The sequence below is a fragment of the Nicotiana tabacum genome, chromosome 10 (assembly GCF_000715075.1).
Source record: "Nicotiana tabacum cultivar K326 chromosome 10, ASM71507v2, whole genome shotgun sequence".
NCBI lineage: Eukaryota > Viridiplantae > Streptophyta > Magnoliopsida > Solanales > Solanaceae > Nicotiana > Nicotiana tabacum.
In genome coordinates, this window is record NC_134089.1 from 50,815,676 (window position 1) to 50,829,183 (window position 13,508).

The following is a 13,508-nucleotide window of genomic DNA, read 5'->3' on the forward strand; positions in this document are numbered from 1 at the left end:
AAGTCGATTCCGAATAACCTAAAAACTAAAACTGACAATTCACACAAGTCATGATACATCATATAGGGCTATTCATGCCCTCAAACTACCGAGCAAAGTACAAATGCTCAAAATGACCGGTCAGGTCGTTACACATATAATGTTCATCGACTTAGAAAAGGCGTACGACAAAGTTTCGAGGGAGGTTTTGTGGAGATGTTTGGAGGCTAGAGGTGCACCAGTTGCCTATGTTAGGTTGATTAAGGACATATATGATGGAGCAAAGACCCGAGTGAGGCTAGTATGTGGGGACTCAAACTATTTTCCGATTATGATGGGGTTGCATCAAGGGTCTGCACTCAACCCTTTTTTGTTTGCTCTAGCAATGGGCATACTGACACGCTACATCCAAGGGGAGGTGCAGTGGTGCATGCTATTTGCAGATGACATTGTATTGATTAACGAGACTCGAGATAGTGTGAACGTGCAATTAGAGATATGGAGGCAGAACCTGGAGTCTAAAGGTTTCAAGTTGAGCAGGACCAAGACAAAATACTTGTAGTGTAAGTTTAGTAGCGAGACTCAAGTAGGGGAAGGGGAGGTGAGGCTGGACTCGCAGGTCATCCCTAGGAGAGGAAGTTTTAAGTACCTTGGGTCTATTATTCAGGGGGATGGGGAGATTGATGAAGATGTCACACATCGTATTGGGGCGGAATAGATGAAATGGAGACTCTCTTCCAGTGTTTTGTGTGACAAGAAGGTGCCACCAAAACATTAAGGTAAGTTCTATAGAATGGTGGTCAGGCCAACGATGTTGTATGTGGCTGAGTGCTTGCCAGTCATGATCGCTCATGTCCAGAAGATGAAGGTAGCAGAGATGAGTATGTTGAGATGGATGTGCGGGCACACCAGGTTAGATAGGATAAAAAATGAGGTTATTCGTGACAAGGCGGGTGTGGCACCTATTGAGGACAAGATGCGGGAAGCGCGGCTTAGATGGTTTGGTCATGTAAGGAGGAGGAGCACAGATGCCCCGGTGAGGAGGTGTGAGAGGTTGACATTGGAGGGCCTACGGAGAGGTAGAGGTAGGCCAAAGAAGAGGTGGGAGAGGTGATTAGGCAAGATATGACGCAACTTCAGCTGACCGAGGACATGATCCTAGATAGGAAGGTATGAAGGTCGAGGATTAGGGTAGTAGGGTAGGTAGTCTAGAGTGTTTATAACAGTAGTATTGGCAGGCAGTCTCGCTTTCTGTTGGTCGTAGATTTTTATGACTAGTTGTTGTTTCCTTTTATTGTTGATAACCTTACTATCTTATTGTTTTTATTCTGCTTTTATATGTCTTTTTGGTACTGTCCCTTCTTGTCTATATTTTCATTAATGTGATGCTTATGCTTTCTTGAGTCGAGTGTCTATTGGAAACAACCTCTTTATCCTCACAAGGTAATGGTAAGGTTTGCGTACACACTACCCTCCCCGGACCTCACTAGTATGGGATAATACTTGGTATGTTGTTGTTGTAATCAAAGGTCTCCGATTTAAATTTTACGAATAAAAAATATTCTCATAGAAAACATTTCCCTTTTTAATAAGTCTTATGCGGATCCAAATTAAGTGGGACTCAAAATGCAAATATCAAACACCAAAAACGCACATCACAAAAAGCCAATTAGTTAGTCAAGAGAGAAAGAAAGGTCTCTTGTCTTTTTTCCAAAGCATCCTCAACTAACAATGTCCAAATCCTCTAATGTCTTAATGCTAATAATATTCCAAAGTGTTCTCAGTGCTCTCCACGTGTTTAATTCCCATTTGGTGTACTTTAAACGTGCTTTCTTTTTAATATTCACATTTATTCCCCAACTTTTCTCTCTCTCCACTCGGAAAATACACTCACCGGAAAATAGACTCTCCCAGAATATCTTCACAGGAACGCCATTTCAATTGTAGATAAGAGCTTGTAGTACAAAAACAAAGTTAACCACCACCCCCCGTTTTCAAACCCACCCCTATCCCCCCCAAAAAGGGGACCAAAAGACAAAAAAAGAAGAGTAAAGATCAAAGCTTTATAGGGGGTCTTTAGAGTTGCTTGTTAGGTCCTTATCTATGCATGAAATTTGTATTGATAGTATACATATTTATATTCTTTTAGATATATTTTCGCCACTATAAGTTTCTTTTTTAGCTCCTCTTGTTGCTTCCTTTGAAGGTTCTTGCTTTTATTTTTGGGGGGTTGTTTTAATGTGCACACTATCCAAAGACTGCTAGTTTCTTGATTTTAGTTTAAAAATCAAGTCTTTCTTTTTTCATTTTCAAGAAAAGGGGCTATCTTTTTATATGATTCTTGAGTTTCTTTTGTATTTTTAGATCTTTTGGGTGTTTGAAGTTTTGGAGGCATATTTTGGTTTTAAATTCTTGGACTTGTTGGTGGACTTATTAGGAAGTTAAAGGAAGAAGCTTTGCTTATGAGGGTTCAAGTGTTTGCTAGGATCAAATATTCATATTGTAACGTGAGAAGATAGTATTGACTTTTTGAGTGATGGGGGTTATTTGCAAGTAATTTGTAGGATCAAAGGGTTGAGTTGAGGATGAGGCATTCAGGGATAATCTGATTGAGAATTTTGCAACCATGAGTTGCAGTGAGAAGAGTAGAGAAAGAGAAGAGGAAGAAAATCCTGTTGGTAGTGTACAGAAACACGTTGAAGGCGTATCGCGAAATGGATCATCAGTAGTACCCTCAAATCAATTATCTATTGATGAGAGAGTGTTGGTGGATCCAAAACAACTCTTTATTGGAACCAAAATTGGTGAGGGAGCTCATGGAAAAGTTTATGAAGGAAGGTATGTAACGCCTTTCGTGCAATATTACCCATAATTTTTTTTAGTGTAGTGCTGATCATCATTGTTGTTCTGCCAGTTAGTTGAAAATTGTGATGCTGTAACTTGTGGATTTTATTTTAGGTGATTGGCCAGTGTTACTGTTCCATTGGTTTACTAGTTAGGTAAATGCTATCTTAGTCAGAAAATGTAACATGAGAGTTTGCTTGCCATTTGAGATTGATATATTCGTTGGGTCTTATATAGTAACTGAGAGTAACTATTTTCTTCCTGTGGTTTTTCTAGTTTGGTTATTTTCATTTTGTCTTGAGAAGCAGTCAAACGCAACAATTTCTGTCATTTAACACAACATGAAGATCGAAAATATTTGTGCTTTTTGTTATATTTTGGATTATCTGCTGTCTGGTTTTATTGTACATTTTTCATTTATCGGAAAAAATGCTTCATGTCTCTCCAGGTATGGTGATCAAATTGTTGCGATAAAAGTTCTAAATGGCGGTAAAACTTCGGAAGAAAGAGCTTCACTTGGAAGCCGTTTTGTTCGGGAAGTTGTTATGATGTCAAGAGTAAAACATGAGAATCTTGTAAAAGTAATTACTCCGTATCATTTTTCTTTCTCTTCCAACTTCATTAGACTCCGAAATAATACTATTCTGATTATCTTTTCAAAGTGCTGCTTTTAACTTCCCTTGAGCAGCTTTCTTTTGTTAAGTTTAGCAAGCCCTATGGTGTTAGCTAGTAAATTCTGATTTCTTGTTTGCAGTTTATTGGAGCTTGCAAGGATCCTTTGATGGTTATAGTGACAGAGCTTCTGCCTGGAATGTCCCTTCGGAAGTACTTAGTCAGCATTCGTCCAGAAGTGCTTGATCTTCATGTCGCCTTAAATTATGCGCTTGACATTGCTCGGGCCATGGAATGTTTACATGCCAATGGCATTATACATAGAGATCTAAAACCTGGTACCACTTGGCTAGCCGAGCTGTACAAGACTTTTTTTTCTTTTTGTTATTGTAGTTATCCACTGAAATGTTAAACAGGCCAAATATTATGGTTTTGGCCTATATTCTTTTATCCATCAATATTTTACTGCTGGAATAGTTCTTCTTCTGGGTTATCTTATCATTTTATGTTGGCTCTTCTATGGTCAGTAATCTTAGTACCATTGAAGGAAGAAGTTATTAGTGCAGACATTGTGGTATATATTTCACTTCATTGCTTGCCATCTCAATTCTTTCTTCTTTTTATAAAAAGAATCTCAATATCTAGGGAAGCCAAAAGTGGATAGCACACTCATTCTTAGTTGATGTATGGGTCAGTTTATGCTCCTAACTTGGAGTTTTATTCTTAAGTTGGCATCACTCTCTTATTACCATTCCTATTTCATGTTTTAGTGTGCTTTCTTTTTTTGATCGTTTCCTGTCTAAGAAAGTGCACATCTGGAAATGTCATTTATGCAGACAATTTGTTGCTCACGGCCAATCAGAAGTCTGTGAAGCTTGCAGATTTTGGGCTAGCTAGGGAAGAGACCCTCACTGAGATGATGACGGCAGAAACTGGGACGTACCGGTGGATGGCACCTGAGGTTTGTATCTAATTTAGCCATTTGTTATTCAAGCACCATCTTTTCAGGAGTGAACCGTGTAATTTCCTCCACTAGACATGTCAATAAACATCACTTCAAATGTAGCAGGTTATTATTATTTTATACCTATTTATGTATCAATATCTTTCTGTATGGAGGATTAAATTATAGGTAATATCAACTTGCATGGTTGAATAGAATGGTTAGGGATTGCAACTATGATTCCACTAATGAAACGTGAGCAGATTTACACTTTTGCATTTTCTCATCTCATAGATTAGTAAAGGCTATGATGACGTCGTGGCGAGTAGGATTATGTACCTACTGAGTGGCTACTGCATAGGAATATATCCTCAAGTATTGACCCATCAGAATTATTTGCAAGATAGAGATGAAAAGTGACAAAGAGTGAATAGATAATGATTTGACAACCAAAGTGGCATCCTATTTATCCGTTTACCCACCTCTAGAAAATATTATTATGTAAAAGGAGTTTCCTTAACTTATATTTAAAAGGAAATCTATGTCCCTTGGCTTTGGTCTAGTGTTAAGAACTAAGATCACAGTGGTTGATGTGTGGGTTAGGCGCATGTCATGGTTCCAGACCTGCCACATACAAAAGCATGATATTAAGTGGGGAAGGGTAGGGGGAAAAGCCCATTATCCGCCAAGTCTCGAACTGTGCACCATTGTCCCTTGGGAATCTTCCGGTTATCCCAAAAACTTAAAAGGAAGATCTTCAGGTGTAATTTCTAATTTCTCTTCTGTTCTTCTGAATTACAATATTATAATCTTGATCTGAAGCAAGCCTTGAACTGTTACCACTTTTAACTTAGGATAAAAGGAGGACTTTGGTTTGATGATATTCATATCCAATTTATTATCTTTAAGGCTGTTCTGTGTTGCTGTCATCGTTTTTTCAGTCGCCTTTATAAACTACTATCCTTCCTGTTTAATTTGGTAGTTTGGTGCCTCTAAAGTCTAATTATTTTGTGATACTCCTATTGGAATTCCGCAATGAACTCCTGGTAGTCTACTATATATTTTATGATATAAAGGTGTGCGCTAATGCCTTGATGATCAAAGTTCAAATGTTTTGTCGTTTCTCTCTTATATTTTTTCTTTTGAATGTATTCTTACTTGGGTCACTTTCAATACCTTTTATATGGTTTATCCTGAATTTTCAAGTTTCTCAATTATCTGAATTATTTCTTTTTGGCAGTTGTACAGCACTGTCACATTGCGTCAGGGTGAGAAGAAGCATTACAATAACAAGGTTGATGTTTATAGTTTTGGTATTGTCTTGTGGGAATTACTGACGAACCGCATGCCATTCGAAGGAATGTCGAATTTGCAAGCTGCTTATGCTGCTGCTTTCAAGGTACGGAGGATTTTTCTGTCTTCATACTGTTGTTCCTGGGCATATTTATTGCAGTACAATGAGGTATGCTATTTGTTATTTTTGATTATGACTGTAAAAGAGCCAACCCTTTGGATTAACTTCATTAAGAAATCCCACGCGTCGATTGGCTTGCTCGAGGATTGGAAAACCTTGATCTACGATTCAGTTTTAGCGTGTGAAAAAAGAATGTAGAAAATATAACCCCCCACCCCCCACCCCCAAAAAAAAATTAAAAAAACAATTACAGATGCTGTCATTTGACTTCCTATTGAATCTCCACATCCAGATTAAAAACTTGTGCGGTTGACAATGGCTGCTAATAAAGAGTGCTAAAGATGGTTCGAGAAGAACTACTCCTTTTTAAAGGTAGATATCAATCTCATTAATGGGTGTGTCACGACCCAAAATCCCACCATAAGTGTCGTGATGGCACTTAGTCTCTAAGACTAAGTAAGCCGTTTATAATAACAGTCAAGCCATTTTTTTTAAGGATAATCGAAACCAACAACGGGAATAAAGATACAACCTCCCAAGACTGGTAGTACTGAGTCACGAACTCTAACTTAATATATGAAATGATCTGAAGGAAATTAAATGTACATTACTGCTCAAATAATAATTAACAGTACGATAAGAGGGAAAGACTCCAAGGGACTGCGATGACCAAACAGCCCTACCTTGAATCCTTGCGATCACACTCTAACTCTGTCCGAGTCCTATATCTCCAATACCTGGCTCTGTATATTAAAAATGTACAGAAGTGTAGTATGAGTACACCACAGCGGTACCCAGTAAGTATCAAGACTAACCTCGGTGGAGTAGTGACGAGGTACAATCAAGACACTCACTAATCAATAAACATGTGCAGTGTAGCAGTATATAATAATAATAATAATAATAATAATAATAATAATAATAATAATAATAATAATAATAATAATAATAATAATAATAATAATAGAAACAAATAACAACAATGGCAACGAGAATCAATCAATGATATAAACAACAAGGCAACAAGAACACCAATAATATTGCTCAAACGAATAAGGAACAGAAATAAAACAAATCAACCAAGTCCCTCAGATAATGTCTTTCAAATGCAAGTACTTCAATAAAATCCTTAGGATATAATCCTGCCAAATAAATATATATTTCGAATATACTCTCTTAAATAAATAGCTTTCAACAAAAATTCTTTCAAATAATATTTTTGGAATATAATTCCTTCAAATAAATGTCACCATGTGACACCTCACTTCATAATCATACAATACAGGTCTCGGCCCACTTTCATATTTCCACGGCACCTCGTGCCCATATTTCTTTCATAACTGCACGGACAACTCACGTGCCAAAAATATCAATATATATATAAATCTGCACGATCAATTTATTTTAGAAATAGTTCCAAAAATATGAATATATATATATATATAAATCTGCACGATCAATTTATTTTAGAAATAGTTTGAGTGAAGAAAATGACATTGTACTTAAATTAAAGCATTAGATAAAATACTGATTTGGATGTAAAAATTATTAAATTAAAATATAATGGTAATTTCTTTTATTAAAACAACTCAATCATCAAAAATCAGTAAAACCAAAAATATAAATCTTCAAAGTCTCGTACTAAAAAGTCAAGCCAACACAATGCAATAAGGAGCGCAAAACACATAATCATAAAGTCAACTAGTACATCATGGAAGAAGACAAGAATTTACATAGTAATGAAATAAAATCACCAAAGACAAGAACATAAATAAAGAAATATCAACGGGGCACTCCCGAGGTACCGCCTCGTAGTCCAAAATCATAAATAAACTCACAATATCTCATTTCCTTATATCACCGCGGGAGCCTTCACATATAATTTTTTAAAGAAAATATTTTTCCCCGAAATAGCATCCCGCGTTTTAGCCACCCTTATCACACCGCATGACTTTTAGTAGTTCCCCTACTAGCCACGCGTTTCAAGCCACCCTTATTTCACTGCATGCGTTTCAACACCCTGGCCTTGTATCACCGCATGCGTATCAATATCACAATATTTCACAAATCGCACCTCACGTGCCCAAATATCACAGCATAATACAACTTGCACCTCAAGTGCCCAATTATCGGAGCATAATACAACTTGCACCTCAAGTGATCACATATCAAAACATATCACAAATTGCACATCAAGTGCTCAAATATTACAACATATCACAAATTTCACATCCAGTGCTCAAATTTTACAACATATCACAAATTTCACGTCAAGTGCTCAAATACTACAACATATCACAAATTTCACATCCAGTGCTCAAATCTTACAACATATCACAAATTTCACGCCAAGTGCTCAAATATTACAATATATCACAAATTGCACATCAGGTGCCCAAATATTACAACTTGCCACATAAATCAACAATACATTATTTTTCCACAATAAGAAGCCCACGGCTCGGTCATACTGCGCACAAAATTTCTAACAAAATATCTGGGAGTGAAAACTCAACAAAATAATATTTTACAATTTAACACTTCGCCTCAATATAATTTACAGCCTTTAATACTCAATATCAATTTCAACAACATGAACTGAAAAGAAATTCATCAAGGGACAACACTTTTTTTTAATTCACAACTTCATGAATAGATTTATTCATCTTATTAACTAAATTTCTCATTTAAATTGTATGTAGATAAAATCAATAATGAAAATTATTTCCATAAAAATAGCAACTCAAACAAACACAGAGTTCACATAAAAGTCAAGTAGCAATCGCACCAAATTATCATATAAAAATAATCTAGACAAATAAGGAATGAGACATGACAAATAAGAGATTTAATAAGTCCCAACAATTTTCCAATTTAATACATAAGGTTGTCTACGAATTTTAACCGATATAATTTGCACATATAAACCAAGTACGTACTCATCACCTCGCGTAAATGGTTTTCAATCACACAATTTCCACATAAGACTCAATGCCTAAGGGGAAATTCCCGACACAAGGTTAGGCAAGATACTTGCCTCAAATCACGCTATCTCAATCAAATAATAGACATTTTTCCTTGATTATCCAACTCTGAATGGTTCGAATTTAGCCAAAAATAATTCAATACAATCAACACAAATTATTGGAATCAATTCCATATGAAAATACCAAATTTTCCAATAAAATTTGAAATTAGATAAAAAATCGCCCGTGGGGCCCACGTCTCGGAATCCGACGAAAGTTACAAAATATGAACGCTCATTCAACCACGAGTCCAACCATACCAAAATTACTAAATTCCAACAACAAATCGACCTCCAAATCTTAAATCTAAGGTATAGAGAATTTCTACCATTTTCAACCCAATTCGCCAATTTCATGATAAAAACAACAATAGATTCATGTATTTTAACTAAAATCGAGTTAGAATCACTTACCCCAATCCATATGGTAAAAATCGCCTCAAAAATCGCTTCAATCCGAGCTCCATAGCTTCAAATGTGTTAAAAATGGCTGAAACTCTCGTTTTGTAATCTGTCCAGGTAAGTCGCAGGTGCCGAATACGACTTATAAATCGCATTTGGTAACAACGATTTGCCTCTGCCCCAGAACACATCATTACCCGCCTTCGGTAAATCAATCATAAAGTTTTGTACAAATATCCAAATGATGAACGGTTTGAAGCGTTAGAAACTAGACTCAAAGACCTTTAATTTGATAGGTTGTGCATCACATAACACCTTATATATATGTAGATATGCTCGTCCAAAGTGTGATCTTGTGCGTGCTCATTTAGAATTTTAGTCTATCTTGAAATTTTCCAACTTGGCTTAAGACTTAGGCTTCTCCTTAGACCCCAAATCACTTATAATATACTTCGTACACTTATTATCATATCCAATTGATTCCATTATATTAATAGTCCGTCTTTGCACATAAAATAATATAATTAGCGCACATCAACTTTCTTAATAGCTTAAGTACTTCAAAAAATTTCTGGGGTGTTACAGGGTGCCAAGGGGGTAAAACATCCAGTTAAAATAAGGATATTCAAGAAACTTACAGAAACACAATTGAATGATTATATCTCCCCAAAACAGTAAGCTTTACAAGTTTAGCTCATCCACGTCCACAAGGTTAACAGATCACAAGAAGAAGGGTGGTTATCCTTGCACTAGGGTAGAAAGATTGAGTTATCAGATGCTCCCGGGTCTTTGGTTCAATGGCAAAGGTAGTACATCGCGGGATGTATAGTAGGTGTGGATGTCATGAGTATGAATCCTGGCTATTGAACCCAATCTGGTATTTATGCAGAGAACAGTACAAGGCGGGTCCATTATCTACAGAGTTTCAAAACTGAAAACTTGGATTTATCGGTATCAAAATTTTAAAAAAGATTGAGTTATCAGATATTTAGATCTTTCATTGGTACTTTCCCTTGAAGCATTCTTCTGTTCCTCTCCAACCATTTATTCCAATTTTAACATTTCTGAAATTGAGTTCCAACTTTTTCTATTTCTGCCCGAGTAACAAACGCTCAAGCTAACTGAAAAGTCCTTTGCAAAGAGGGGAATCACCCAGGTACTGCCACTAAAAGAGATGAAAAAATGTCCAACACTCAGCCGGCACTTGTGTTTTATATGGAGGGAAATGTGATTGATTGTTTCCGTAGCTGGTATTTGAACAATGCATCTACAGATAATGCAGTGTTCCCGTGTTGCTATACTATACATAATGAAAGTACCTCACTTTCTCTCTAAAAGGAAAGGAATAATTCAACGCAAAGTTGCTGTCTTTGAATCCTTAGGAGTTCTTCAAACGAGCATGTATTGGTTACTTCTGGCTGATATTATGAGAACCAGATAACTAGAGCTGCATATGTCAAGAAGCTTAATATTGTGCCTTGATATCGGGGTGTATCACTGAGGTTGTGACAAGAGTCTGGTTCCTATGATCTCAGCTCCATTTGCTATGAATATTTTTAGTTTGAGTAGAGATAAATGGAAGACTAGAGATCCTCTAGTTCTAGACAACCTTTAGCCTGTCGTAAAAGACTAATTTTTTTTTTAATAATTGGAAGTGGAATGATTACAGTGGATTCATTTCTTTTGTCACAAAGAAAATTCTTGAAGGCTAGTGACGCACGGTCCGAAACTCGGTGGATATTGGGCAATTTCCTTTAACTTTTTCTACTTAAATGCCAGGCTTTTATCCCAACAGGGTTCGAACCTATGACGTGCACCTAACTCACACATCACAACAAGTTGTGTTCCTGCGACTAGGCCAAAACCCTGGAGGCGGTTACAAATGATTCATATAGCTCTTTTCAACTAATTTTAAGATTGAAGCGTAGTTGATTGATTGTTGATTTATTAGTCTTTTTTGTGGGTCTAGGAGATGAAACTGAAGGGTGGTGGCGAGAATGATTTCATTAGTCGAGGCATTTTAAACAATGGGGTTTGAAAAAAGAAAGAAAGAGTGCAATCCAATGAAGGGTGGTGGCTTGGATTAGCGAGAGACAAGATAATAGAGGATATGAAAATAAGTGCGTGATAGGTATCAGCGTTATAGTAAGTTGTTATGTGGTTCTTGTGTATATAAAAGGGTCAGACTGTAAATTATTTCGCATGAAAATACAGATGGAGAGTAAACAAACTAATAGATGGTCAATAGGCACTCAAGCTGGTCCGCGTAGGCCGTAGGGCTATGTTGCTTGGACTCTCCAACTACTGCCGCACCCATGTCGGATCCTAAAAAAAGGCACCCGATGACATTTTTGAAGAGTCTGAGCAACATAGGTGTAGGGCGGGTTCATGGCTTTGATCTTGACAAAGCTACACGTAAGTGAGCCACACTCAACTTTTCCGCAACTTAAAAGGTTCTCAAGCACCAGGTGGTCAAGAAAATGGAGGTATTTTAATAAATATATACTCAATGGTGCTGAGACATAAAATGTTGCATCGCCAGTATCTTCTTGCCAGCTACTTGCAAGTACTAGTCCCATCCCGATAAACTTCTCCTACTGTTCTTTTGTTGTTGCATCAATATGTTGTCCACTTTCTTTATTAAATAACAACAACCACGACCCAGTAAAATCCCACTAGTGGGGTCTTGGGAGGGTAGTGTGTACACATGCCTTACCCCTACCCTGAGAGAGTAGAGACTTTCTTTATTAAATATCACAAGAAATTTTAGGGGGCTCACGTTTATTCTCGTAACAATACAGATTACCCTATTTTTCTGTGCTGCAAATATAATTTAAGCCATACTTTCAACACTTGATAATCATGCCAAGTCAAAGTTAACAAGCAAATTTGGATGCCAAGTCAAAGTTAAATGCATTAGGAATGAGCTCAAATGCCCAAAAATCCTTGGTTTATGCCTGTAGCAAAATTTTTAATTGAAATGCTGTCACATGGTGTACGTAATTTGTCTTGTGCCACGGTCGTGATTGCTTCAGATGATTCTCTTCTCTTGATTAGCTAGGTTTCATAACTCTTGTTGCAAAAGTCATAGTCAACATTCCTTGACTTCCATGCATTACATTAAGGTGTATATGAGGGTAATTGAAGTAAACTTGTGCTCTTAGATGGGATGTGGTAATCCCCTTTTTCTATAATGGTGGTGCAGTTTCTAATATTTGACTCTGAAGGGTGTAAGCTAAACTATCATTTGCATTTGGCTTTTTCCATGAAATCATTTACTGGAGTTTTTTGGAGTTTGTTTTATGTATTAAATTGGTTTATATGACATGGAAATGCAGCAAGAGAGACCTAGTCTTCCAGAAGATATTTCTGCTGACATGGCATTTATCATACAATCATGTTGGGTGGAAGACCCTAATATGCGACCAAGCTTCAGCCAGATAATCCGGATGCTTACTGCGTATCTCTTCACACTTCCACCGCCCACACCATCCGTACCACTAACAGATTCTGTGGAGCAGACGGTTGCCAGCAATGGTACCATTGTTGAGTTTTCTGCAAGAGCAAGGGGAAAATTTGCTTTCCTTCGCCAACTTTTTGCTGCAAAGAAGGCTAAGAACTCACAGTAAGCTGGCAAAATTTTCAACACTTTACTCTCAAGCAGAGGGATGACAAGTGTTGAACAGAAACAATGTTAGTCGATTAACCAATAAACAAAACCAAAGGAAGAAAAACAAGTAGATAATGTCATTGTAAAGGAAGTTTGTTACCTGTACTTTCTTGTTCATATCCAATCCTCTCATTTTATGGGAATCTCTGTAGCGGTAGGCCGTATAGTAACAGTTTTCTTTTGCATTTTTCTCAGGATAGTGATGGCTGCTTCTCGGCAGATATTTCTAACAATATATGTTGCTCTTCAGAATGTTATTCATCTTAAGCTAATTTTTAAAGTATGTAACACTCCTATTTTGAATTGAGATATTTGTAGGATTGTTATTTTCATACTGTATAATTCTCTTCTTTGTGGGATCTTTTTCCCACAAGCATAATTGGAAAGCGATTCTTTATTGTGTTATTATTAGAAGATGACTAAGGATGAAACATCATGAGAACATAGTTTTTCTGCATCCGTTTTTGAAACAGTTATGTAGAATTTTAGCATGTGAAACATGTGCAGTTATGGATGGTGTATGACTGATCAAACTTTAAGGGGTTGTTTGGTTGGAATACGGCTTATGCCGGTATAAGTTATGCTGGGATCGTTGTTTATTCACTGTTTGGAATGTTGT

General features: G+C 36.8%; 1 protein-coding gene across 1 annotated transcript; it reads left to right on the plus strand.

Annotated features, from left to right (window-relative positions):
- Window positions 1-1,886: 1,886 nt before the first annotated feature.
- Window positions 1,887-13,196, plus strand: LOC107805681 (serine/threonine-protein kinase STY13-like). Its single transcript, XM_075222839.1, has 6 exons — window positions 1,887-2,817; window positions 3,272-3,404; window positions 3,578-3,773; window positions 4,272-4,396; window positions 5,619-5,777; window positions 12,558-13,196. The coding sequence occupies exons 1-6, from the start codon at window positions 2,606-2,608 to the stop codon at window positions 12,846-12,848; spliced, it is 1,116 nt and encodes a 371-aa protein (XP_075078940.1). The 5' UTR covers window positions 1,887-2,605; the 3' UTR covers window positions 12,849-13,196.
- The last annotated feature ends 312 nt before the right edge of the window (window positions 13,197-13,508 follow it).